Source organism: Salmo trutta, chromosome 11 (assembly GCF_901001165.1).
Source record: "Salmo trutta chromosome 11, fSalTru1.1, whole genome shotgun sequence".
Lineage (NCBI taxonomy): Eukaryota > Metazoa > Chordata > Actinopteri > Salmoniformes > Salmonidae > Salmo > Salmo trutta.
The window spans coordinates 9,265,776-9,291,381 of NC_042967.1; the positions used below are offsets into that span (position 1 = coordinate 9,265,776).

Here is a 25,606-nt window from a genome sequence, read left to right on the forward strand (position 1 = left end):
AAAATTTAACTCTATCCCAGGGTTAGGTTTTCAGAATACTTTGCTCCTTTAATATTTATTTTGAACCCAGTACCTGCCGGTGACAAGCATACCCCCTTAACATGATGCTGCCACAAATACTTGAAAAGTTTAATGGTTGTGATATGAGAGAACTGAGGATGGATCAACAACATTGTAATTACTCCACAATACTAACCTGATTGACAGAGTGAAAAGAAGGAAGCCTTTTGCAGAATCAAAATATTCCAAAATATGCATCCTGTTTTGAATAAGGCAAACAATGTGGCAAAGAAAGGAACTTTATGTCCTGAATACAAAACATTATGTTTGGGGAAAATCCAACATAACACATCACTGAGTACCACTCTTCAAACATCATGTTATGGGTATGCTTGTCATCGGCAAGGACTAGGGAGTTTTTTGGGGGGATAAACAGAAACGGAATACAGCTAAGCACAGGCAAAATCCTAGAGGAAAACCTGGTTCAGTCTGCTTTTCAACAGACACTGGGAGACAAATTCACATTTCACTAGGACAATAACCTTAAACACAAGGCCAAATCTACACTGGAGTTGCTTATCAAGACGACATTGAATGTTTCTGAGTAGTTTTGACTTAAATTGGCTTGAGAATCTATGGGAAGACTTGAAAATGGCTGTCGAGCAATGATCAAGAATAATGGGCAAATATTGTACAGTTCAGGTATGCAAAATCTCTTGGAGACTTACCCAAAAAGACTCAGCTTTAATCACTGCCAAAGGTGTTTCTGACTCTTATCTTATCAAGATATAGATTATTGTTTAATTTTTCATTAATTTGTCAAAAATGTTAGGATTTTGACATTACAGTGCCATTAGAGTATTTTGTGTAGATCGTTGACCAAAAAATGACAATTAAATCCATGTTAATCCCACTCTGTAACACAACAAAATGCAGGAAAAAGTAAAGCGGTGTGAATACTTCCTGAAGGCATTGTAGATGTAGTAGTTGCAGCAGCAGATACATATTTGGATGTGAGATTTAGGTGCAGAAGATCTACAGGGCAGGCCTGATGTGGGATCGTTAGGGCCAAAGTCGTGGGATGGGGTTGTGGGTTTTTGAGAATAGCGTATAAGTGCAGGGTTAGATGGTGGTTCAATTTCCCCTTCTCTCTTTTTTTGCAATAGTGTCTCACGCCACAGATGATGTAAGACATGCGAGATGAGACAGGATGTCAAATGGTGCCAGAGAGGATGGTGCGTTACCGCCACCAACAGCATGGGTGTTAAAATCTTTGCGAGACGCAGAGTAGGTGAACGGTTGATCTCCTCATGTGTGGTTCCCACCGTCAAGCATGGAGGAGGAGGTGTGATGGTGTGGGGGTGCTTTGCTGTTGACACTGTCTGTGATTTATTTAGAATTCAAGGCAAACTTAACCAGCATGGCTACCACAGCATTCTGCAGCGATACACCATCCCATCTGGTTTGCGCTTAGTGGGACTATCAATTGTTTTTCAACAGGACAATGACCCAACACACCTCCAGGCTGTGTAAGGGCTATTTGACCAAGAAGGAGAGTGATGGAGTGCTGCATCAGATGACCTGGCCTCCACAATCACCCAACCTCAAGCCAATTGAGATGGTTTGGGATGAGTTGGACCACAGAGTGAAGGAAAAGCAGTGCTCAGCATATATGGGAACTCCTTCAAGCATTCCTCATGAAGCTGGTTGAGAGAATGCCAAGAGTGTGCAAAGCTGTCATCAAGGCAAAGGGTGGCTACTTTGAAGAATCTCAAATATAAAATATATTTTGATTTGTTTGACACTTTTTTTGTTACTACTTATTTCATAGTTTTGATGTCTTCACTATTATTCTACAATGTAGAAAATAGTAAAAATAAAGAAAACCCTTGAATGAGTAGGTGTGTCCAAACTTTTGACTGGTACTGTATATATACCACTATCCCCAACACGACCCAGCACCCCTTTCCACTACTGTAGTTTTTCTGCACTAAAATCTCTGATACGCCAAAACATCTCTGCTGCTGCTACTACCAATTCAATCTTCTGGGATTTCCTTTCCATCTGTGCGGTACAATTAATGGCCATAGCAATAAACACCAAGAAGCCTTACTAAAGCACAAATTGTTGGGGTCACTCTGTACTGGCCTACTACTCACAGGGATCCTCTCAGGCTCCCTCACCCTTAACCCACCATCCTCTACTTTCCTCACTGCCTCAGAATATGACACTTTATGCACTGCTCTCACCCTGGCAACCTCAACCTGTCTCACTCGCACAGGACATTTCTGATCCCCAGCAACATGGCCACCCCCACAATTGACACGCTCCACTTTTTCCACTGAAACTACACACACTTTTGTCCCATCCCCTCCTGCACACTTCTCACACCTCGGAGTCGCCCTACTACATACTGCTGCAACATGACCATAAACCTGACACCTGAAACACGGTACTGGGTTCGTAACAAAAGCTTTCACGGGATAAGTTATATGACTTTATGACTTTATCCGGCAAACACACTGAATCACTCACCACCAAATGGTGTGCAACACAGACAAGCGGGATCCCCGACTTCAGTTGATCCACCTTAACACTCAACCTCACCCCAGTTATCACTCCTTTCAGTGGCGCTGTGCTCCGGAGAGCAAAGCAGGACACCGCTTTCATCCCGAGTCTAGAAACACGCATCACCCTCTCCCTCTAAGCAGCAGACACAAAAAATCAACACAAGTCCACCTCCAGACACTTTGACCGAATTGACAGAACCAACTCTTTCTTCAACCAGCCTGATACCACAAACTAATCGGCCAAAAGGCATGGATCCACTTTCTCCACAAATCATACTCCCACTGGGCCAGAGTGATCTATGGCATTTTTCTGATCAATCAATCAAATGTATTTATAAAGCCATTTTTACATCAGCCAATGTCACAAAGTGCTATACAGAAACCCAGCCTAAAACCCAAAACAGCAAGCAATGCAAATGTAGAAGCACGGGGGCTAAGAAAAACTCCCTAGAAAGGCAGGAACCTAGGAAGAAACCTAGAGAGGAACCAGGCTATGAGAGGTGGCCAGTCCTCTTCTGGCTGTGCCGGGTGGAGATTATAACAGTACATGGCCAAGATGTTCAAACGTTCATAGATGACCAGCAGGGGTAAAATAATAATAATCAATGTGGTTGTAGAGAGTGCAACAGGTCAGCACCTCAGGAGTAAATGTCTGTTGGCTTTTCATAGCCGATCATTCAGAGTTAGAGACAGCAGGTGCGGTAGAGAGAGAGAGAGTCGAAAACAGCAGGTCCGGGACAAGAGCACATCCGGTGAACAGGTCAGGGTTCAATAGCCACAGGCAGAACAGTTGAAACTAGAGAAGCAGCACGACCAGGTGTATTGGGGACTGCAAGGAGTCATCAGGCCAGGTAGTCCCGAAGCATGGTCCTAGTGTTCAGGTCCTCCGAGAGAAGAGAGAAAAGAGAGAGAGAGGGAGCATACTTAAATTTACACAGGACACCAGATAAGACAGGAGAAATACTCCAGATATAACAGACTGATCCTAGCCCCCTGACACAAACTATTGCAGCATAAATACTGGAGGCTGAGACAGGAGGGGTCGGGAGACACTGTGGCGAGGATATAACCCCACCCACTTTGCCAAAGCACAGCCCCCACACCACTAGAGGGATATCTTCAAACCACCAACTTACTACCCTGAGACCAGGCGGAGTATAACCCACAAAGATCTCTCCCAAGGCACGAACCCTAGGGGGCGCCAACCCAGACAGGAAGATCACGTCAGTGACTCAACCAACTCAAGTGACATACCCCTCCTAGGGACGGCATGGAAGAGCGCCAGTGACTCAGCCCCTGTAATAGGGTTAGAGGCAGAGAATCCCAGTGGAGAGAGGGGAACCGGCCAGGCAGAGACAGCAAGGGCGGTTTGTCGCTCCAGTGCCTTTCCGTTCACCTTCACACCACTGGGCCAGACTACACTCAATCATAGGACCTACTGAAGAGATGAGTCTTCAATAAAGACTTAAAGGTTGAGACCGAGTCTGCGTCTCTCACATGGATAGGCAGACCATTCCATAAAGATATAGCTCTATAGGAGAAAGCCCTGCCTCCAGCTGTTTGCTTAGAAATTCTAGGGACAAGAAGGAGGCCTGCATCTTGTGACCGTAGCGTACGTGTAGGTATGTACGGCAGGACCAAATCGGAAAGATAGGTAGGGGCAATCCCATGTAATGCTTCGTAGGTTAGCAGTAAAACCTTGAAATCAGCCCTAGCCTTAACAGGAAGCCAGTGTAGAGAGGCTAGCACTGGAGTAATATGATACATTTTTTTGTTTCTAGTCAAGATTCTAGCAGCCGTGTTTAGCGCTAACGGAAGTTTATTTAGTGCTTTATCCGGGTAGCCGGAAAGTAGAGCATTGCAGTAGTCTAATCTAGAAGTGACAAAAGCATGGATGAATTTTTCTGCATAATTTTTGGACAGAAAGTTTCTGATTTTTGCAATGTCACGTAGATGGAAAAAAGCTGTCCTTGAAACAGTCTTGATATGTTCGTCAAAAGAGAGATCAGGGTCCAGAGTAACGCCGAGGTCCTTCACAGTTTTATTTGAGACAACTGTACAACCATCAAGATTAATTGTCAGATCCAACAGAAGATCTCTTTGTTTCTTGGGACCTAGAACTAGCATCTCCTAGTTTAAAAGTAAAACATTTGCCGCCATCCACATCCTCATGTCTGAAACACAGGCTTCCAGGGAGGACAATTCTGGGGCTTCACCATGTTTCATCGAAATGTACAGCTGTGTATCATCCGCATAGCAGTGAAATTTAACCTGTTGGGGATACCCCTTCCCGTTCGGATCCCGTTAACGGGATTGCTTGACAAGATACAACGCGCGAAATTCAAAATAGAATAAATCGAATAATTTACATTTCTCAAACAATCAACTATCTTACACCCTTTGAAAGATAAACATCTCCTTAATCTAACCACGTTGTCCGATTTCAAAAAGGCTTTACGGCGAAAGCATAAAGTTAGATTATGTTAGGACAGTACATTGAAAATAGCTGTGTGTAATGTTTTGTCAATGCAAAGACAGGCGTCACCAAAAGCAGAAAACCAGCTAAAATGAGGCACTAACCTTTGACAATCTTCGTCAGATGACACTCCTAGGACATTATGTTAGACAATACATGCCTTTTTTGTTCTATCAAGTTCATATTTATATCCAAAAACAGCATTTTACAGTGGCGGTGAAATTCTGAAAATATTTTCCCTCAAATGCTGCCGGTGAATCAGCGCTACAATTTACAAAATTACTAATCGAAAACATTGGTAAATTATAATATTGTCATTCAAATAATTATAGATTAACATCTCGTGAATTCAACCGCATTGCCAGATTTCAAAATAACTTTACTGGGAAATCACACTTTGCAATAAACGAGATGCTATGCTCAGAAAAATAGGCTAGGCGATACATCTTGGAACCATCTAAAATCAAATATACTATTGTAAATATTCCCTTACCTTTGATTATCTTCATCAGAAGGCACTTCCAGGAATCCCAGGTCCACAACAAATGTAGTTTTGTTCGAAAAAGTTAATAATTTATGTCCCAATAGCTCCTTCTTGTTAGCGCGTTCTGTAGGCTACTCAAAATGTACTGAAGCCCGCGGGACTTGTCGCCACGAAAGATAAAAAAATATATATATTTACGTTCATTCAAACATGTCAAACGTTGTATAGCATAAGTCTTTAGGGCCTTTTTCAATCAGAACTTCAATAATATTCAAGGCGGACGATTGCATTGTCTTATAAAACGTTTCGGAAAGAAAGGGTCACCACACGCATGCGCGTTATAGTAGACATGGCCATCCGCCTGTGACCTAGTTTACAGCCTTCTCGTTCGGTCAGTTTTTACAGGAGAACACTCAAACCACTTTGTAAAGACTGTTGACATCTAGTGGAAGCCTTGGGAAGTGAAAAATGAATCCTAACTCACTGTGTGTTTCAATGGCAAAGGTTTGAAGTGATTCCACACATCAGATTTCCACTTCCTGTTAGGATTTGTCTCAGGGTTTTGACTGCCATATGAGTTCTGTTATACTCACAGACACCATTCAAACAGTTTTAGAAACTTTAGAGTGTTTTCTATCCAAATCTACTGATTATATGCATATTCTCGTTTCTGGGCAAGAGTAGTAAACAGTTTAAATCGGTTACGTTTTTTATCCGGCCGTGCAAATACTGCCCCCTATCATTATGTTTCCAAATTACATCACCAAGAGGTAAAATATATAGTGAAAACAATAGTGGTCCTAAAACGGAACCTTGAGGAACACAGAAATGTACAGTTGATTTGTCAGAGGACAAACCATCCACAGAGACAAACTGATATCTTTCCGACAGATAAGACCAGGCCAGAACTTGTCAGTGTAGGCCAATTTGGGTATCCAATCTTTCCAAAAGAATGTCATGATCGATGGTATCAAAAGCAGCACTAATGTCTAGGAGCACGAGGACAGATGCAGAGCCTTGGTCTGATGCCATTAAAAGGTAATTTACCACCTTCACGAGTGCAGTCTTAGTGCTATTATTGGGTCTAAAACCAGACTGAAGCGTTTCGTATACATTGTTTATCTTCAGGAAGGCAGTGAGTTGCTGCGCAACGGCTTTTTCAAAAATGTTTGAGAGGAATGCGAGATTCAATATAGGCCGATTAGTTTTTTGTATCTTTTCTGGGTCAAGATTTGGCTTTTTCAAGAGAGGCTTTATTACTGCCACTTTTAGTGAGTTTTGTACACATCCAGTGGATAGGGAGGCGTTTATTATGTTCAACATAGGAGGACCAGGCACAGAAAGCAGCTCTTTCAGTAGTTTAGTTGGAATAGGGTCCAGTATGCAGCTTGAAGGTTTAGAGGCCATGACTATTTTCATCAATGTGTCGAGATATAGTATTAAAAAACTTAAGTGTCTCCCTTGATCCTAGGTCCTGGCAGTGTTGTGCAGACTCAGGACAACTGAGCTTTGAGGAAATACACGGATTTAAAGAGGAGTCCGTCATTTGCTTTCTAATGATCATGATCTTTTCGTCAAAGAAGTTCATGAATTTATCACTGCTGAAGTGAAAGACATCCTCTCCTGGGGAATGCTGCTTTTTAGTTAGCTTTGCGACAGTATCATAAATACATTTTGGATTGTTCTTATTCTCCTCAATTAAGTTGGAAAAATAGGATGATCGAGCAGCAGTGAGAGCTCTTCGATACAGCACGGTACTGTCTTTCCAAGCTAATCGGAAGACTTCAAGTTTGGTGTAGCTCCATTTCCGTTCCAATTTTCTGGAAGCTTGCTTCAGGGCTCGGGGTATTTTCTGTATACCAGGGAGCTAGTTTCTTTTGACAAATGTTTTTTGTTTTTAGGGGTGTGACTGCATCTAGGGTATTACGCAAGGTTAAAATTAGTTCCTCAGTTAGGTGTTTAACCGATTTTTGTACTCTGATGTCCTTTGGTACGTGGAGGGAGTCTGGAAAGGCATCTAGGAATCTTTGGGTTGTCCGATCATTTATAGCACGGCTTTTGATGATCCTTGGTTGGGGTCTGAGCAGATTATTTGTTGCGATTGTGAACGTAATAAAATGGTGGTCCAATAGTCCAGGATTATGAGGAAAAACATAAAGATCCACAATATTTATTCCACGGGACAAAACTAGGTCCAGAGTAGGACTGTGGCAGTGAGTAGGTCCGGGGACATGTTGGACAAAACCCAGAGTCGATGATGGTTCCGAAAGCCTTTTGAAGTCGGTCTGTGGACTTTTCCATGTGAATATTAAAGTCACCAAAAATGTGAATATTATCTGCCATTACTACAAGGTCCGATAGGAATTCAGGGAACTCAGTGAGGAACGGTGTATACGGCCCAGGAGGCCTGTAAACAGTAGCTATAAAAAGTGATTGAGTAGGCTGCATAGATTTCATGACTAGAAGCTCAAAAGATGAAAATGCAGTCTTTTTTTTGTAAATTTAAATTTTCTATCATAAATGTTAGCAACACCTCCGCCTTTGCGGGGTGCGAGGGGGATATGGTCACTAGTGTAACCAGGATAAGTGTCCTCATTTAACACAGTAAATTCATCAGGCTTAAGCCATGTTTCAGTCAGGCCAATCACATGAAGATTCGTTCATTCATTGACTATAACTGCCTTGGAAGTGAGGGATCTAACATTAAGTACCCCTATTTTGAGATGTGAGATATCACAATCTCTTTCAATAATGACAGGAATGGAGGAGGTCTTTTTTCCAGTGAGATTGCTAAGACGAACACCGCCATGTATAGTTTTGCCCATCCTAGATCGAGGCACAGACACGGTCTCAATGGGGATAGCTGAGCTGACTACACTGACTGTGCTAGTGGCAGACTCCACTAAGCTGGCAGGCTGGCTAACAGCGTGCTGCCTGGCCTGCATACTATCTCATTGTGGAGCAAGAGGAGTTAGAGCCCTGTCTATGTTCATAGATAAGATGAGAGCACTCCTCCAGCTAGGATGGAGTCCGTCACTCCTCAGCAGTCCAGGCTTGATCATTAGGGTGAGGCTCGGAAGCCTTCACCTCACCTGACGACCCAAGTTATTTCTCCTCACTTTTGTCAGGATCAATTTCAAGTTCACTATCCATGACTACTCAGGGTCTTCAGACGCCTAACATGCATTTTTCTCTCCTGTACTTGACCCAAAGGAGAAAGTACTCAGCTTGTATTTCGCAGTCGGTTGGGGTTTGCACCTCGTGCTATTCTTGCTCCTTCAATTCTTCTTGCCATCCACCCTCTTCCTCGCCCGGTTCTCCAACATGATGACTTCCATCTCCGTGTGGGACTTCAGGAACGTCTACAGGTTGTGCGCGCACATACCATTTGAGATGCAAAAATACCATCGTAGACGCAAGTGCATGCGCTTTGAGGTTCGCAGACCATGTGGCGTCAGCGCGCATAATCTGCAGCTTTAGTGGATACTCACACTGCCTTCAGGGTAGGTCTACCGGTGACTAAGTTACTTTTCATAGCAGGTTAGGATAATTTACGCAGCAGGTTAGGAGAGTTATGTTAAGGTTAAAACCTCTTAAGGATCCAACCCTTTTTTTCAATTTTCACCTAAAATGACATACCCAAATCTAACTGCCTGTAGCTCAGGACCTGAAGCAAGGATATGCATATTCTTGATACCATTTGAAAGGAAACACTTTGAAGTTTGTGGAAATGTTAAATTAATGTAGGAGAATATAACACATTAGATCTGGTAAAAGATAATACAAAGAAAATAACGTGTTTTTTTGTATTTGTTTTGTACCATCATCTTTGAAATGCAGGAGAAAGGCCATAGTGTATTATTCCAGGCCAGGCACGATTTAGATTTTGGCCACTAGATGGCAGCAGTGTATGTGCAAAGTTTTAGACTGATCCAATGAACCATTGCATATCTGTTCAAATATGCCCAAATGTGCCCAAATATGCCTAATAGCTACTGTAAATTGGACAATGCAGTTAGATTAACACGAATTTAAGCTTCCTGTCCATATCAGATGTCTATGTCCTGGGATTATTTTTGTTACTTACAACCTCATGCTAATCACATTAGCCTACGTTAGCTCAACTGCCCCGTGGGTGGGACACTGATCCTGTAGTTAAGGAAAGGGTTAGCTGAAATGCTCAAATTATCCTAGACCCTACTCGAAAATATCTAACTACAACCAGGCCTGCCCTGAGAACAGTCTTGTTTTCCACTAATACAATTCTGCGCTGAATTTTTCTATTTTCTTGTGACCAATGTGCAATCCGCCCTGCAGAGGGCAGCAATACAACACAGCGTTAAGTCTGACGGAAATTCACACGAAGAAGAAGTAAACTGAAGTGAACAGTGACCGAACAATTTACACGTTGGCGTTTTTATTGTTATTTAGACGTTTATTAACACCCTGGAACTCAACATATATCTAATTTAACTGCGCAGCATCGCACACATACAAGGTGGTGTTTAATTCGAGTTGGAGACAGGACTTGGTTGATAAATGTTATCTAGGTAACGCTAGCTAGCTGCTAACAATGGCTAACTGTATGGTTTTTCACACTCAAATAGCCTCCATTATGGAGGTTCTAGCTAATGCAGCCGTGGCAGACATCTGTAAACTCGTAGACGACGACTATGCAGTGTTTCGTTTGGAAATAACTCAAAGCCAGAAAGAAAACAGGGCTTTGCGGAGGAAACTACAGCTACTGGAACTGAAGGTGGGACGGGAGTGCGCAGCAGGGACCAATAGTGTCAAGATCCTCGACCGATACAGAGGAATACCAAGAGGTACAATTTGCAATAGGCGGGGGCTGTCGCCCTGTTCACCGCTGCCCGTGTGTTACCTAGAATTAGGCTCAGGGATAGATTTAGATATCTTTTTTTATTATTGATATAGACACCCCGTTCGGCACACCATGTTTTTTTGTAAACAAATCCGTGCACCAAGATGCAATTCGACATGTGTTAAAAAGTTTTATAATAAAGCCATAATAACATCATTATAATAAAGCCATAATAACATTTGTGATGTGGCAATGGCTACAGTTTTTAGGATTTCCACACATTTGTAAGTAGGGTCTTTTTTGTTGTTGCCTTTTTAAAAACAAATTTCACGCAATTCTACTTCATTTACATGACAAAATACATTAGCTAAATCGTTTTTAATATCACATAAATGACCGAAATGAGTGGCTACACTGACAGATAAATCTGGTCTTGAATTCGAACCAAAAAATTGCCCAGGCTCACCTAATGATGAAGATGAAGCCATAGGCTACTACTCACAGTGACGGCAGATAGGCAATTGCCAAGAGGAGCACATCTCAAGATGAGCTACTTAGAAAAACAGTGCTGCTGTTCACAAAAAATTGGGAGTTGTTGAAAAAAAAGTTTATATTGGTTCTACAGACAGATTAGTCTTCTCTTTTCAGTGGTAGGTGTTTGCTTTACATGTTTTTTTCCCCCGCGATTGTATTTTGAAATTAGCAAAAGGCCAAAGGACAGCCACAACCAACCATAGAAATATAATCATAGATGGCAGTTCCCATTCAAGTCATGAGTGGTTTAAATCCACTTGTTGAATCTATGCTAAGGTGCATTGAAGCCATTCTGGCAGCTCGTGATGGCCCAACACCCTTTTTAAGACACTTTATGTTGGTGTTTCCTTTGTTTTGGCAGTTTACCTGTATGTGCTTGTGATCAAATTTAATCCAGTTATTTTTTTGAAACTATTGAGCCTCTGTGGCTAAATTATGCTCTCTGTTGTGTTTTGAACATTGAGAGCGGCTCCTGTGGTTGGATAAAAAATAAATACATTTGCTTCTTGGGCCCAGTCCCTGACTCACACAATTGGCCAGTCACATTTATTTATTATGCAGGTTATTTTATTAATCAGCTACCCAATCAAGGCACCCACGTGCCCCCCCCCCCATCTGATGATTAGCAGAGCGGTAGCAGGCTGTCTACACTCATTGAGAGCAGGCTCCTGAATCCTCCTGTAGTTGACGGTTGCAGTAAAAAAAAAAAAAACATTTTTGCTGTCTGTTGGTCCGCCACGGGTCTGGGCCTAGGGGCTTTATCCTCAGTAAGCCCCTGCATTAATCCGGCCCTGACTGGGGTTGGTCAGTTTTTGGATCATATGCAGTAATGCCCCTGATTACATAGCTAGTTATCTTGCACAAAGACTTTATCATATTCTAATCAGATTCTTGATTGACTGAATTTCCTATTATTTACAATGAAAAGAATGATGCAAGGAACATAATCAATCTATAAATCGGATATAAAGAAGTTATGCAAAGTCATCCTGGCCAATTCTAGACAGTATCAAAACTGTCAATATTGTAAAATATAGCGTTCAGCATTGACAGTAGCTAACCTAACCACCTCTTTCTCCCAATCACTCTCTCAGGTGAAGGACATCTCACTGGAGGCCACAGGAGCTTTGTGAAATCAGCGCGATACAATACATGGACAGATGACCAACCAATCACTGTTGATGAGGGGAGTGGAACCTCAACCCAGCATGTTACCATGATAGAGGTTAGTGTAATAGTGTTACATTAAATTTACAGTACATCAAATGTGTTTAGTTTATTTCAGAAAGGCTCCCCTCAGCTATTCACTTGCTTACATGTACATCCTTATTTATCTGCCGTAGGGGAGTTTGTGAGACTTCACTATGACATTGTTATCCAATTTCAGTCATGTATCGGTAACAACCTCCGCTCTTCATGTGTCAGTCTGCAGATGCAGAGGCTGCAGGTCCTGGAGTCAAGCAGGATTGCACTGAAGTAGAGGACCCACAACACAGTAGAGACATCCAGACTGGAGTGACTGGAGCATCCCCTGTAGCCGCGGAGGTCCCCACCACCGTCGCCCGACGCAGCATCACGGAGGTCAGTGGAACGCCGAACGCCATCCTCAAGTCAGATACAGAGACTTTAACTGTAACACACAGGCTCTTACACACAGCAACTGACCACAGATCAGACCCAGACAGACTGGGGCTTGGGACACTGGGCTGTCCTGCTCCAGACTCAGAGTACTTACCTGTATTTCACCAGAGCCAGAGGATGGTTCATTCCTGTGGAAATGGGGATGGTGACACATTAGACACTGGTGTTGATGATCTGTCTTATTCTTACACTACAGAGATGGACCCTGTCAACATTCCCTTGGGGTTAGAGACACAGAATGATCTGTCTAGAGGGGACTGGAACCGGTACAGTAGTAGTGTATACTCTGAAGGATGCCTAGATAAGAAAGGGGAGGTTATAGTTGTAGATGAGGTGACTGTGAAAGTGGAGGGCGACACTCCTCCAACATGGAATGCAGATAGTCACCTAGGAGACAGACACTCACAGGGCAGAGATTTCTTACATTACAGAGAAAGCTTGGAGACAAATACAAATATTGTCACCCACTCCCCGTTACACGGGTTCAGGGATCGCGACCCAGTGTCCACGTCGATGGCACCTTCCGATTCACTCGGCCGCATCCTTTTCGATCAGGTATTGAACTCAAACGACCAAAGAGCCAACGCTCGGGGAGGGAGAGCAACATCAGGCAATAGTAAAGAGAAACGGTTCCTCTGCATGTTCTGTAACAAAGGCTTCAGCAGCCCCCAGAAGGTGGAGATCCACCAGAGGGTCCACACAGGGGAGAAACCCTTCAGCTGTACCCAGTGTCACATGTGCTTTGCCCAGGCTGGTCACCTGAAGAGGCACCAGATGGTCCACACAGGGGAGAAACCCTACAGCTGCCCCCAGTGTGAGAAGAGGTTCTCCCGCCAGGAACAGCTGAAGATGCACCTGAAGGTCCACATGGGATAGAGACCATTCGCCTGTACTCACTGCGGGAAGAGGTTCTCAGAGAGGAGCTACCTCAGGATACACCAGCAGAAAGACCATTCCACTCTTTAAAATGGAAAGTAACCTTTCCACTCAATAGCTTCTGACGTTTAGATCAAACTCTGCATTAAAGACAAAGATGCATTTTCATTGTTGTCATCAGAAAACATCCACATATGCATTTGGAATAATGAGATTAAGACTAACAGTGTTGAGTATTCCTGGGAAGAATATTGCATCCAGACATTGTGTGAAATATAAGCCTAAAATGTCTGTTACATATTGTGTTTGTACTGTATAGACTATATGACGTTCACAAGTGCCTGTTTCATTACTTACGTTCAACTATTCTATTTTTATTCCCAACATATTTTTAATGAGAAAATGTATGCAGTTTATTAAGTTCATGCAGATTTTTAGTTGAGACTAGTGACGGGTGCATTTTCATGTTTAAGCATGACAATGCCCCTGTGCACAATGCGAGGGTCATACAGAAATGGCTTATCAAGATCAGTGTGGAAGAATTTGACTGGCCTGCACAGAGCCCTGACCTCAACCCCATCAACCACCTTTGGGATGAATTTAAACACCGACTGCGAGCCAGGCCTAATCGCCCAACATCAGTGCCTGACCTCACTAATGCTCTCGTGGCTGAATGGAAGCAAGTCCCTGCAGAAATGTTCCATCATCTAGTGGAAAGCCTTCCCAGAAGACTGGAGGCTGTTATAGCAGCAAAGGGGGGACCATATTAATGCCCATGATTTTGGAATGAGATGTTCGACGAGCAGGTGCCACATATTTTTGGTCATGTAGTGTATTTAAGTAGAGCAAATTGATATATACAATCCCGAAGTCAGCTAACTGTCAACAGTAGAACAAAGCTTAAAACGATGTTTGAGTGAAAATGAATGGTCAATTTGCTTCCGGACCATCAGTTGATTGACAGATGTAGGCCTACTGTAGAATGATAAACTTTCCTCCAGTGTGGATGCTGACCCACGTTTTACAGTTGGGCTATTGTCAAATTAGTTATGGTCTTTGGTGTTGATAATATTTCGTAAATCTGTCGATGTTTATGCATTTGAACCTACCCAAAAACGATTTAGTTGAGCCGAGACACTTCTCTGATGTGTAAATTATCATACTATTCGTTTTACTTCTTGAAAACATTGAAATAAATGCAACTCATGAGGCTTGGAGTGGGAGCGCTCTGCTTAGACCACTGCGCTACGGCAGGTCACAATGCTCTAGTAAACACTAAGAATGTTATGGATACTCACTCCCCAGTAGGAGCAGTCCTCCATAGGATTGAATGGAATTCTACAGTATTTCAATAAAGGACAAAATTACATGTATTTAAGTATTTTTGTTGTTGTAGTGGGGACAGTAACATAAGTGATCTCAAAGTATACTTTAAGGAAAATGTTTTTACATATTTTCTTATTTTTGTTTAGTGCACATAATATAATAACACATTTCGCATTAATGTGTCTGTAATTAAATACATGTGGGAAAAATGTATGTGGACATTAATAAATGCATTTATATAGCTTCCAAAATATTACAATGGTGGGGGAGTTCCAAGATGGAGGCACAGTGGCTTCAACACAGTGCCCCCAAACAGTCGCCTAGTGTATGTATAAATCATTGACCGCACTGAGGTAATCAATTATGTATTCTGCCTATTTCTTGCTTTCAACATATAATTAAAAAAATCCTTAACGAATATACATCTACCCGTACCTTTTATTATAATCCACATGAGAAGAGCTGTTGCCTGCACGTAGCCTAAGGTACGATCCTGCATTGTATATACAAACTGCTTCCAGCTGCTTATCTAAATATTTATTCAGTTATTCAAATCCTCCGGCTGCAGGATAAATTTCCTCATGCGACGAAAGATTAAGATCCTATTTTTTTAATTATTATTATCATTATTATTATAATATATATTTTGTACTTTTTACCCCTTTTTCTCCCCAATTTCGTGGTATCTAATTGGTAGTTAGTCTTGTCCCATCACTGCAACTCCCGTACGGACTCGGGAGAGGCAAAGGTCGAGAGCCGTGCGTCCTCCGAAACACGACCCTGCCAAGCCGCACTGCTTCTTGACACACTGCTTGCTTAACCCGGAAGCTAGACGCACCAGTGTGTCAGAGGAAACACCGTACTGTGTCAGCGTGCATGCACCTGGCCCGCCACAGGAGTCGCTAGAGCGCGATGGGACAAGGACATCGTAGCCGGCCAAACCCTCACCTAACCCGAACGATGCTGGGCCAATTGTGCGTCACCTCATGGGTCTCCCGGTCACAGCCGGCTGCGACACAGCCCGTGATCGAACCGAATCTGTAGTGAACTCTCAAGCACTGCAGTGCCTTAGACCGCTGCGCCACTCAGGAGGCCCCAAGATTCAACATCTGTAGTGTCACAGTCAGTGTCAACGAAGGGCAAGTGGTGCTCCAAGTTCTGGAGACCACCATGTTCAACAGGTAAAATTGTATTGGAGCTGTCCATGGCAGGTTGGGGAGAAAGATTTTTTTAAATAAAGTGGCGGGGGAAAAAAAGGTCAAATTAATTCAAGGAATCGATCAGTGGTGTACAGCCGGAGCACACTACTTAGACCGGTGTGCTACAGCAGGTCACGATGCTCTAACAAGCACTAAGAATACTGATGAGACATAGGAATTTGTTTTAAAAAACCTTCCCCAAACCACTGTAATATTGTGTTGGAGCTGTCCATGGTGGGTTGGGAAGAAATATACAGTACCGGTCAAAAGTTTTAGACACACCTACTCATTCAAGGGTTTTTCTTATATTTGTAACTTTTTTCTACATTGTAGAATAATAGTGAAGAGATCAAAACTCTGAAATAACATGTGGAATCATGTAGTAACCGAAAGAGAGACAATTCTTCAAATTAGCCACCCTTTGTCTTGATGACAGCTTTGCACACTCTTGGCATTCTCTCAGTGGGCTACAGTTGCTTGCAGTAGGCCTACTAGGGGGAGAGGATGAATGACCAGCTAGTCGTACTTCAGGTATGCGATGTTGCCTCTCTTTTGCTGTTCAATGAGTCGTAGCAGCTGATCCTTTCTTTTGAGGCGTACCTTTTCAGAGAAGTCTTCATTGAAGAACTGAGATAAGAACTGAGCTCTTTGGCCATGCACACCAGTGGTGGGTTTGGCGTTGAAATGAAAATGCATAAGCAGATGAGAACCCCATGCCTACTGTAAAATATGGTGGTCGATCTTTGTTATGGGGTTGTTTTGATTCCACTGGTCCTGGGGCCCTTGTTAAGGTCAACGGCATCAGGAACTTTACCCAGAACCAGGACCTTTTTAGCCAAAAACCTGGTTGCCTTTGCCAGGAAGCTGATAGTTCAAATGGATCTTCTAGAAAGACAATACCCCAAAGCACACATCAACATCCACAAAGATTGACCACAGAATCGGTCTCCGAACTCAAATCCCATCGAATACCTGTGGTTTGATTTGAAGAGGGCAGTCCATAAGCACAAACAAAGGATATCAAGGATCTGGAAAAATTCTGTACGGAGGAATGGTCTAAGATCGTTCCCAATGTGTTCTCCAATCTCATAAAACGTTTTAGAAAAAGTCTCAGTACCATTATCCTCGCAATGTGAGGTATTGAAAACAGGGATGTCAATAATTTTGACCCCTATATATTTGTTTGCATACAATATAGCTCAGTAAATGAATTATGTACTGTATTTTATACAGTCATTTTTGCTCATTTTTATCAAGGGTGTCAGTAATTTCGTACACCACTGTGTCTTCCCTCAGATGCATTATGACGCAACAAGCGAAAAACATTTGAACAGAAATTACAATTATGACAACTGTTTCCATTTGCGTGACAAATAATTGTTACCCCAAATTCCATAATAGTTAGCCCTACGCACAACCATTGGTCGATGCTTGCAACGTCTGAGCAGGGGAACGCGACCATGATGTGGTTAGCTGATACGTCAAATGCCTATCCAGGTATTGTAAGGTGTCAGCAACCTATGAGCAGAGAAGCGCACCCATTGAGATACATAGATTGCCGTCATACCTTGTCCATAGACTGGTTTCCTTGCCCTGTAAGCAATGTTTAATTTTGTAATTTGGGTGAACTATCCCATTAAACCTAACCTATGACCTGACCCATCACTTTATGTATTACTGCCCTATAGTGGCAAGAAGTGACATAAAAAAACACAACTATACAACACATAAATGGCTGTTAGCCTCCCACACACAGGTTACTTTCTGTCCCCAGAACTAAAACTGAAACTTAATTATATAAAAATGAAATAATTTTTTCATAAAAAACTTAAACTAAATAAAAACCAGTAAATCAGATCTGAAAAACAATTTCAAATAAAAATCTTAAAATGAATAGAAATAAAAAGTAATATAAAAACCCCGAACTATAACATTGGCAGGAAGACAATTTATTTATTTAATGGGATTCATTTAAGATACTCTTTCAAGTGGTAGGGTTTCAGACGTTTTCGGAAGATGAGCAGGGACTGGTACCACCATTGGCGTGTCGGGACAGGGAAGAGCTTTGACTGGGCTGAGCGGGATCTGATCCCCCATAGTGGTGGGACGGCCAAGAGACCAGAGGCAGAACGGAGTCCTCAGGTGGGGTGTAGGGTTTGAGCACAGCCTGAAGGTAGGGAGGGGCACTTCCCCTTGCTGCTATGTAGGCAATCACCATGGTCATGTAGTGGATGGGAGCTTCGACTGGAAGCCAGTGGAGTGTGCGGAGGAGCGGGGTGACATGGGGGTTGTTCCACCTCAAAAAGCACAAGATAGAGGATTTCGACACCCACCATCTCAGATTGTTCTGAAATCGTTTCTGTTAGATACAGATAATATTAGCGTTCCTGCAACATTATTTTGTTGAAATACAGTTGCATCTCTGAGAAATTAAACTAATTGATTGCACCCAAATTGGCCATTTTAATTTATAGGATTCATATAAATTTGGGTGCAATCAATTAGCTTCATTTCTCGGGATGAAATTATATTTCGACAAAATAATGTTGCAGGAATGCTAATCTTGTTTCTAACTACAGAATCGATTTCAGAACAATCTGAGATGGTGGGTGTCATTGCTTGCAGAAATGACATGGAACAACCCATCGGAGAACTTGGGAAGGTTGAACACCAGGGGGGCTGCGGCATTCTGGATAAATTGCAGGGGTTTGATGGCACAAGCAGGGAGCCAAGCCAACAGAGAGTTGCAGTAGTCTAGACGGGAGATGACAAGACCCTGGATCAGGAACTGCACTGCTTCCTGTGTGAGGAAGGGTCATACTCTACTGTTGTAGAGCATGAACCTGCAGGAGAGAGTCACTGATTTGATGTTTGCAGAGAATGACAGGGTGTTGTCCAGGGTCACGCCAAGGTTCTTTGCACTGTGGAGTTGTCAACCATGATGGAGCGGTCTTGGAGCGGGCAGGCCTTCCCCGGGAGGAAGAGCAGCTTCGTCTTGTTGAGCTTGAGGTCGTGGACCGACATCCCAGCAGAGATGTCTGCCAGGCACACAGAGATACATGTGTATTTGTGGTTTTCATATGGTGTATTACACACACTAACAAACACCTACTGTACACGTCAAAATAGTTTAGTCGGGTTTGCCTGATGATGACTTGACTTCATAGCTGACTCATATTTACCAAGAACATCATATTTATGTCCCCCGTGATGGGTTTAACAACAATTAAGTCATTATGTAACTACAGTATAGGACTCAAACGTTGTGGAGATGGGTAAACACTCCATGTTGAAAGTGTGTTTATTATCTGTGTACGTACCTGAGGGAGTGTATGTCTGGGTAATCTGTATCACTTGTCTCTTCCAGGAGGAGGACGGTCCAGATGTGCTGCTGGTGAAGGAGGAGGGGTGTGAGGAGGGTCTGGGGAACCCTGAGGGGATCATGGTCATGGAAGACAACCAGACTACAACTCCTCCTAAACCCGCAGTGGAACCAGCTGAAGAACACAAGACCACACACAGTCTCACTGAGGTGAGCCCACTGTGAACTACTGTCTGAATGGTATACGGTTGGGCTGTATTCCACTAAGCCTCTCGGAGTAGAAAATCGGTCGTAAGTGCTGAGAATAGAGAGATTTCACTCCTACTCTAATGGGTCACAATAAAAGCTATGCATGAAGCCTCTTTAGTCATAAGAGTCACACCGTTGACAGATATTTAGGAGACCTCTTGAGCTGTCCTAACCAGTTAAGAGTTACCAGCAGGTGTATTGATAATAGTAAAATACATTGAGTCATTGGTTCCTGAGCCACATGCAATTGCTTTGGAGTTGTTCATTCTTAAAAGTCTAAGCTGTTGGAGGGGGGTTCTATGCTGATGCATGGAATTGTTTTAAGAAGGTCATACCATGGATCATTTAGCTATTTGATTTAGAATTTTAGGACCCTTTTTAGGTATCAAACAAATGTTTAAGAACATTAATCAGATAAATATAGAAATTATTCTTTACTACTATAGCCCATAGAAATGGATTGAATAACACATTCCTGAATGGCAAAAAATACAGTAAAAAAAAAAGAAATCGTAAGGAATAAGGTTTTGAAATGTCTGTACTATATCTAGGAGATATAAGAAAGCTCAGGAAATATATATATGTTTTTGACACACATTTAACCCCTTATTTTTGTTGGCACAATACTTTTATATGGATTACCTTTAGACCAGTCCTGCGACAAGCCCATGCGTTGGATTGAGGCGCTGATATCTCTAGTTTAAATTGATGGATGTCACTTAGATTGACGCATTGGTGCTCCAATACTCTCTAGAGCAGGAATGGGCGACTTTAATGGGGGGTGAACTCATCATGAGGGGCCGCAGTGGCTTGTGGGTCCCACATAACCCCCCCCCACCACCACCTTGCGAGCAAAACATTTTTAAACATTGTTGTTTTAAAGCAAGTTTTCTGCAATTCTACATATTTTGCCATAGGGTGGTGGCAAATGTTTGCAGTTTTTAATGATAACTGATTATCAATGGGCACCACGCCAGTCATTCGACCATGCTTACTACAAGTTTAGATAGTCTAGAGGTCAGCTAACTTATCAATCTATGAATGTTTAGCTGACATGGGTTAATTGAGTGACGACTGAGGCACAACCACATTTCGAAATTGCACCTTGTGTATTCTATTATTCTAACTCTCAACAGTATGTTGAGACCACGACTGAGTCCCTTCATTTTTTTAAATGTTTTTTATTTTTATTTTCCGCTGGCCTACAAAAGGAGGGCGGGTCATCAGTTGCCCATCCCTACTCTACGGGGGTGATTAACCTCAGACCTTATTTTCTGCGTTTATCATAAAACCCAATCTTTCCCCATTAATTTCATCCGTAACAATGGCTGAATGAACCAGAGGTAACTCATTTCTGTTTTTTTAGGACTACAAACTGGTGAGCTCCATAGAGTTCAAAGCTGGCGATACCTCATCGCGATTGGTTATTTCACATCATTTGCAACGTTTTTAATGAGCGTCTTCTCTATCTTGTACAGTAGGTAATTAAATAATCAAAAGAAAAACGTGTTTATTTATCAGGGTTTGGGTCAATTCCAGTCCTCTTCAATGCTTTTCAATGAGAAAAATGTGGAATTGGAATTTGGTTTACTTTCTGAATTGACTGAAATTGAATTGACCCCAACCCCATTTATTCATTAGCCTTGTGGTTATTAGTATTTGGGCATTTCATGTGAAATAGGTCTCATGTGAAACCATTGTCAAAAGTGCAAGAGATAGGCCTACTGTTCCATGTAGGTCTAGATTATTTATGGATTGATCATATATTGAAGCAAGGTTAGAAGAGCTAACAAAGGGAAGGGGCCCTTCACAGAAACATACTATAGTCCTTCTCTAGGTTAAGATGATATAGCAATATCAACACATTCTTCTACCAACTCGAAAGTAATTGCATGTGGCACAGGAACCACTGACTCGGGGCGTTCTCCTATTACCAAGACAGCTGCTGCTAACTCTTAACTGGCTAGGACGGCTCATGGGGTCTCTTAAATATTTGTCGTCTAGGTGGGACTCTTATGACTATAGAGGCTTCATGCATAGCTTCTATTTTGACCCATGAGTGCATGAGTAAAATGTCTCTTCTCAGCACGTCAAGTAATCAAATCAACTTTGCATAGTATAAAATTAACTAACATGTTTGCGTAGTACTCATAGCAGTCCCTCATTTCCCAATCAGAAGATGCTCCATAGCAGGGTGCTCATATCATATTTCTTGATCCAACATCCTCTCACTCTGTATCTCTTACAGTCAGTAGACATGGAGGATGGGAAGCCTGATCTGCTGCTGGTCAAAGAGGAGACTATAGAAGATGAACCAGAGAGCATTGATCTGCTAAGTGGACTAAAGATGGGGGAGCAAGGTAAGGGAGAAATACATATAGCCTACATACAGTAATAGATCTTCAATGGGAATAGTAATACATATATCCTACATACAGTAATAGATCTTCAATGGGAATAGTAATACATATAGCCTACATACAGTAATAGATCTTCAATGGGAATAGTGATGCATCTGGCTATCAACACAACGTATGTTTATATACAAAAACTACACATTGTAATGTATGAACTTGACCAGGTAATTGACCCCCTAAAATAGTTTTTAAAGTCTATTTTGTAACCTCTTCCTATAGGTGGTTGGCAGGAGGCTAACAGAGGAGACTGGGCGGCTATCTTGGATTCCCAGACCCAGACGGGTGCAGCCAAGGGCCCAGGGGACAACATCACTGAGCAGGCCAGGACCAGACACGACATAGTGGAGGTCAGTGGATGGGACAGCGTCCTCAACTCTGGGCTGGGGAACAACACTGTTAACCAGAAACAGACAGTGGAACACAAAACAACAACTGAACTTAGTCTCCATGACAACAGAATGGCTGAGACCAGGGTGAGGCGTAGATTTGGTCTGCAGGGGCGAGGAGTTGTCTTTATGGGAACAGTCACAGACTCGGCTAGCAATGCTCCATCCTGCTCCTATAGCTGTGATTCAGAGAGACTGATGGGGCCTCAGGTTAACCCCCTAACAGGTGCTGCCTTCAGCCTGCCTTCTATAGGATCTATCAACTGGAACATGGACCCTGCAACAACACAGACACTTCCTGGCCTTCATCGTCCTCACACTCTCCTAATGTTAAACCAAACCTCAGACAATGCCAGTGCCTCAACACTAAATAGCTACACAAGCCCATTGACAAGTGACAGTAGTAGTAACACTATCAGTAGATCTGGTGGCAAAGAGAAGCGCTTCTCGTGTTCATTCTGTGGGAAAGCCTTCAGTTTCCGCAAGCAGGTGGAGATCCACAAGAGGATGCACACAGGGGAGAAACCTTTCAGCTGCCAACTGTGCCGGGCCAGTTTTTCACAATCATCCAGCCTGAAGAGGCACCAGAGAGTCCACACAGGGGAGAAACCCTTCAGCTGTACCCAGTGTGAGAAGAGGTTCTCCCACCAGCACCATCTGAAGGTGCATCTCAAGATCCACATGGAGGAGAGGCCATTTGCCTGTACGCACTGCGGGAAGAGGTTCTCAGAGAGGAGCTACCTCAGGATACACCAGCAGCAAATGCACACGGCCCATGTATAGTGACATGTGATGTAGTACTAGTTTGTAGTTAATTCTGTTGGTTTAGGATGTAGTAGGGAGCTGGATGAGATGAACTGAGGAAAGAATGAGAATGATGAGACAGAGTAGATGATATGCTGGTGGTTGGTGTGATGGTGTCAGTAAAAATGTTTCACTGATTAAGACTAACAACTTTTTTCCAGTTTGATGATAATGTTTTATAATGACAAAATTATTGGGCCTTAAGTTTACTTGACATGAAGTAGTGAAGCTGTGTGTAATGTTGAACCTTTTCCAAAGTATTCTAAAATTCATTTTAACAAAACAATTGTACCAGATTTACAGAAAAGGTTATGTTACCACAGTGAGAAAAGTTATTGTACTTGTCACGTATCGTTTTGTACAATAAAAGTACTGTACTTCACTGTGTGAGTGTATGACCATTTTGTTGAAATGAAATACAACATTGACTCTGTGCTGACTGACTTGGTTATTTTTTTGGCATTGCAGGGACTGAGTTTCCCTTATCTCAGTCAAACCAAAACATTATACTTAATTCTTAAATTGACACTTTTGTATGTTTTTTATAATAAACTCCAATGGCTCCATATTGTTAGGTTCTTGAATCACAGTGTTAGAGATGGGCTTGACTGTGGTTTTAAAATATCATCTTTTTGTGTACAGAAAATATTTTCTTATATAAACCTTTATACTTTTCTGTACAATATGTGTTTACAGTCTGCAGTCCATGAGGACCTGCTGATATCTGGTGTTGCTTGATGGGGAGACTGGGCCTCTGAAGTGGCTGGTCAAAATCCCTGTCCCTGGATCAGAAGCCTTCGCTTTTCCTTCCCGAGTCAGAACAAGGACCCAACCACGATTGACAGAGATTCCATCACCACCACAAAGAACAACCAGTGGACAGATGGACTGAACAACCTCAGTCCTGGTGGTCATCAGAGAGACAGAGGTTCCAGTCAGGGATCTAGTCTGCAGCCCAGAACATTCTCTTCACAGTCTCAGTGCATGGTTACCCCACAAATACAGACAGGGTCAGGTTGAGCGTTCACCATGAGAGGTACCTAGCCTATAACACAGCACACAATCCCAACAACACCCAAACAATGGCTAGAGGTCAAGGAAGGAGCTCAAAGACTAACCACCTGAGTGTGGTGGATCCTGCTTCTACCTCTGGTGTCATTGGGTCACAACATGGGAGGCCGAGCATTTGGACGGATACTGTCAACCTGTACACCTGCCCTAAGTGTGGGAAGCGCTTTGCTGAGGCAAACTATGTGAAGAGGCGCCAGACCGTTCACACCGAGGAGAGGCCCTTCAAGTGCAATCTATGTTACAAGAGCTTCTCTTTCCTGACTAGCCTTATCAGACATAGGAGTGTCCACAATGGGGAGAAATTGTAGCAGTGTGGCTTGAGATGTATGCAGGGGATGTCTGGGAACCATTCTTTAGCGCTGACATATTATAGTTATCATGTGAAGTGTAAGGGGGTAATTAACCACATACCCCTCATTAACCCTTTGTTAACTTATCATTTGAAACAGGCTTGTGTAAATACCTGTTTTTAGAGAGACAGTGAACCTAAGCTAGAACAAGTATAGTTGAATATTTACTTGGAATAGTAATTTTATTATTTTCTACTATATTCTTAACACACTTCTTTCAAAACGAGCCTGCTCTGAGCTTGAAATATACTGATGAATAGGTTTGATGTGTAATGTAATAACATTTAAGTCATTTAGCAGACGCTCTTATCCAGAGTGACTTGCAAATTTGTGCATTCACCTTATGATATCCAGTGGAACAACCACTTTACAATAGTGCATCTACATTTTTTAAGGGGGGGGGGGGGTTTAGAAGGATTACTTTATCCTATCCTAGGTATTCCTTAAAGAGGTGGGGTTTCAGGTGTCTCCGGAAGGTGGTGATTGACTCCGCTGTCCTGGCGTCGTGAGGGAGCTTGTTCCACCATTGGGGTGCCAGAGCAGCGAACAGTTTTGACTGGGCTGAGCGGGAACTGTGCTTCCTCAGAGGTAGGGGGGCGAGCAGGCCAGAGGTGGATGAACGCAGTGCCCTTGTTTGGGTGTAGGGCCTGATCAGAGCCTGAAGGTACGGAGGTGCCGTTCCCCTCACAGCTCTGTAGGCAAGCACCATGGTCTTGTAGCGGATGCGAGCTTCAACTGGAAGCCAGTGGAGAGAGCGGAGGAGCGGGGTGACGTGAGAGAACTTGGGAAGGTTGAACACCAAACGGGCTGCGGCGTTCTGGATGAGTTGTAGGGGTTTAATGGCACAGGCAGGGAGCCCAGCCAACAGCGAGTTGCAGTAATCCAGACGGGAGATGACAAGTGCCTGGATTAGGACCTGCGCCGCTTCCTGTGTGAGGCAGGGTCATATTCTGCGAATGTTGTAGAGCATGAACCTACAGGATCGGGTCACCGCCTTGATGTTAGTGGAGAACGACAGGGTGTTGTCCAGGGTCACGCCAAGGTTCTTAGCACTCTGGGAGGAGGACACAATGGAGTTG

General features: G+C 42.9%; 1 protein-coding gene across 3 annotated transcripts in view; it reads left to right on the forward strand.

Moving 5' to 3' along the window:
- The first annotated feature begins 9,870 nt into the window (after window positions 1–9,870).
- LOC115201844 (neurotrophin receptor-interacting factor homolog) overlaps window positions 9,871–25,606 on the forward strand; it is a 54,548-nt gene continuing 38,812 nt past the window's right edge. For 2 of the 3 annotated variants that reach the window (XM_029765708.1, XM_029765706.1), the window contains exons 1-5: window positions 9,871–10,356; window positions 11,981–12,111; window positions 12,312–12,467; window positions 19,296–19,460; window positions 21,748–21,859. In XM_029765708.1, the coding sequence (XP_029621568.1) occupies window positions 10,104–10,356; window positions 11,981–12,111; window positions 12,312–12,467; window positions 19,296–19,460; window positions 21,748–21,859 (817 nt within the window). In that variant the 5' untranslated portion in view covers window positions 9,871–10,103. Of the gene's footprint in view, window positions 10,357–11,980; window positions 12,112–12,311; window positions 12,468–19,295; window positions 19,461–21,747; window positions 21,860–22,135; window positions 23,489–25,606 lie in introns of those variants that run through there. The other variant, XM_029765707.1, reaches the window with a different exon arrangement.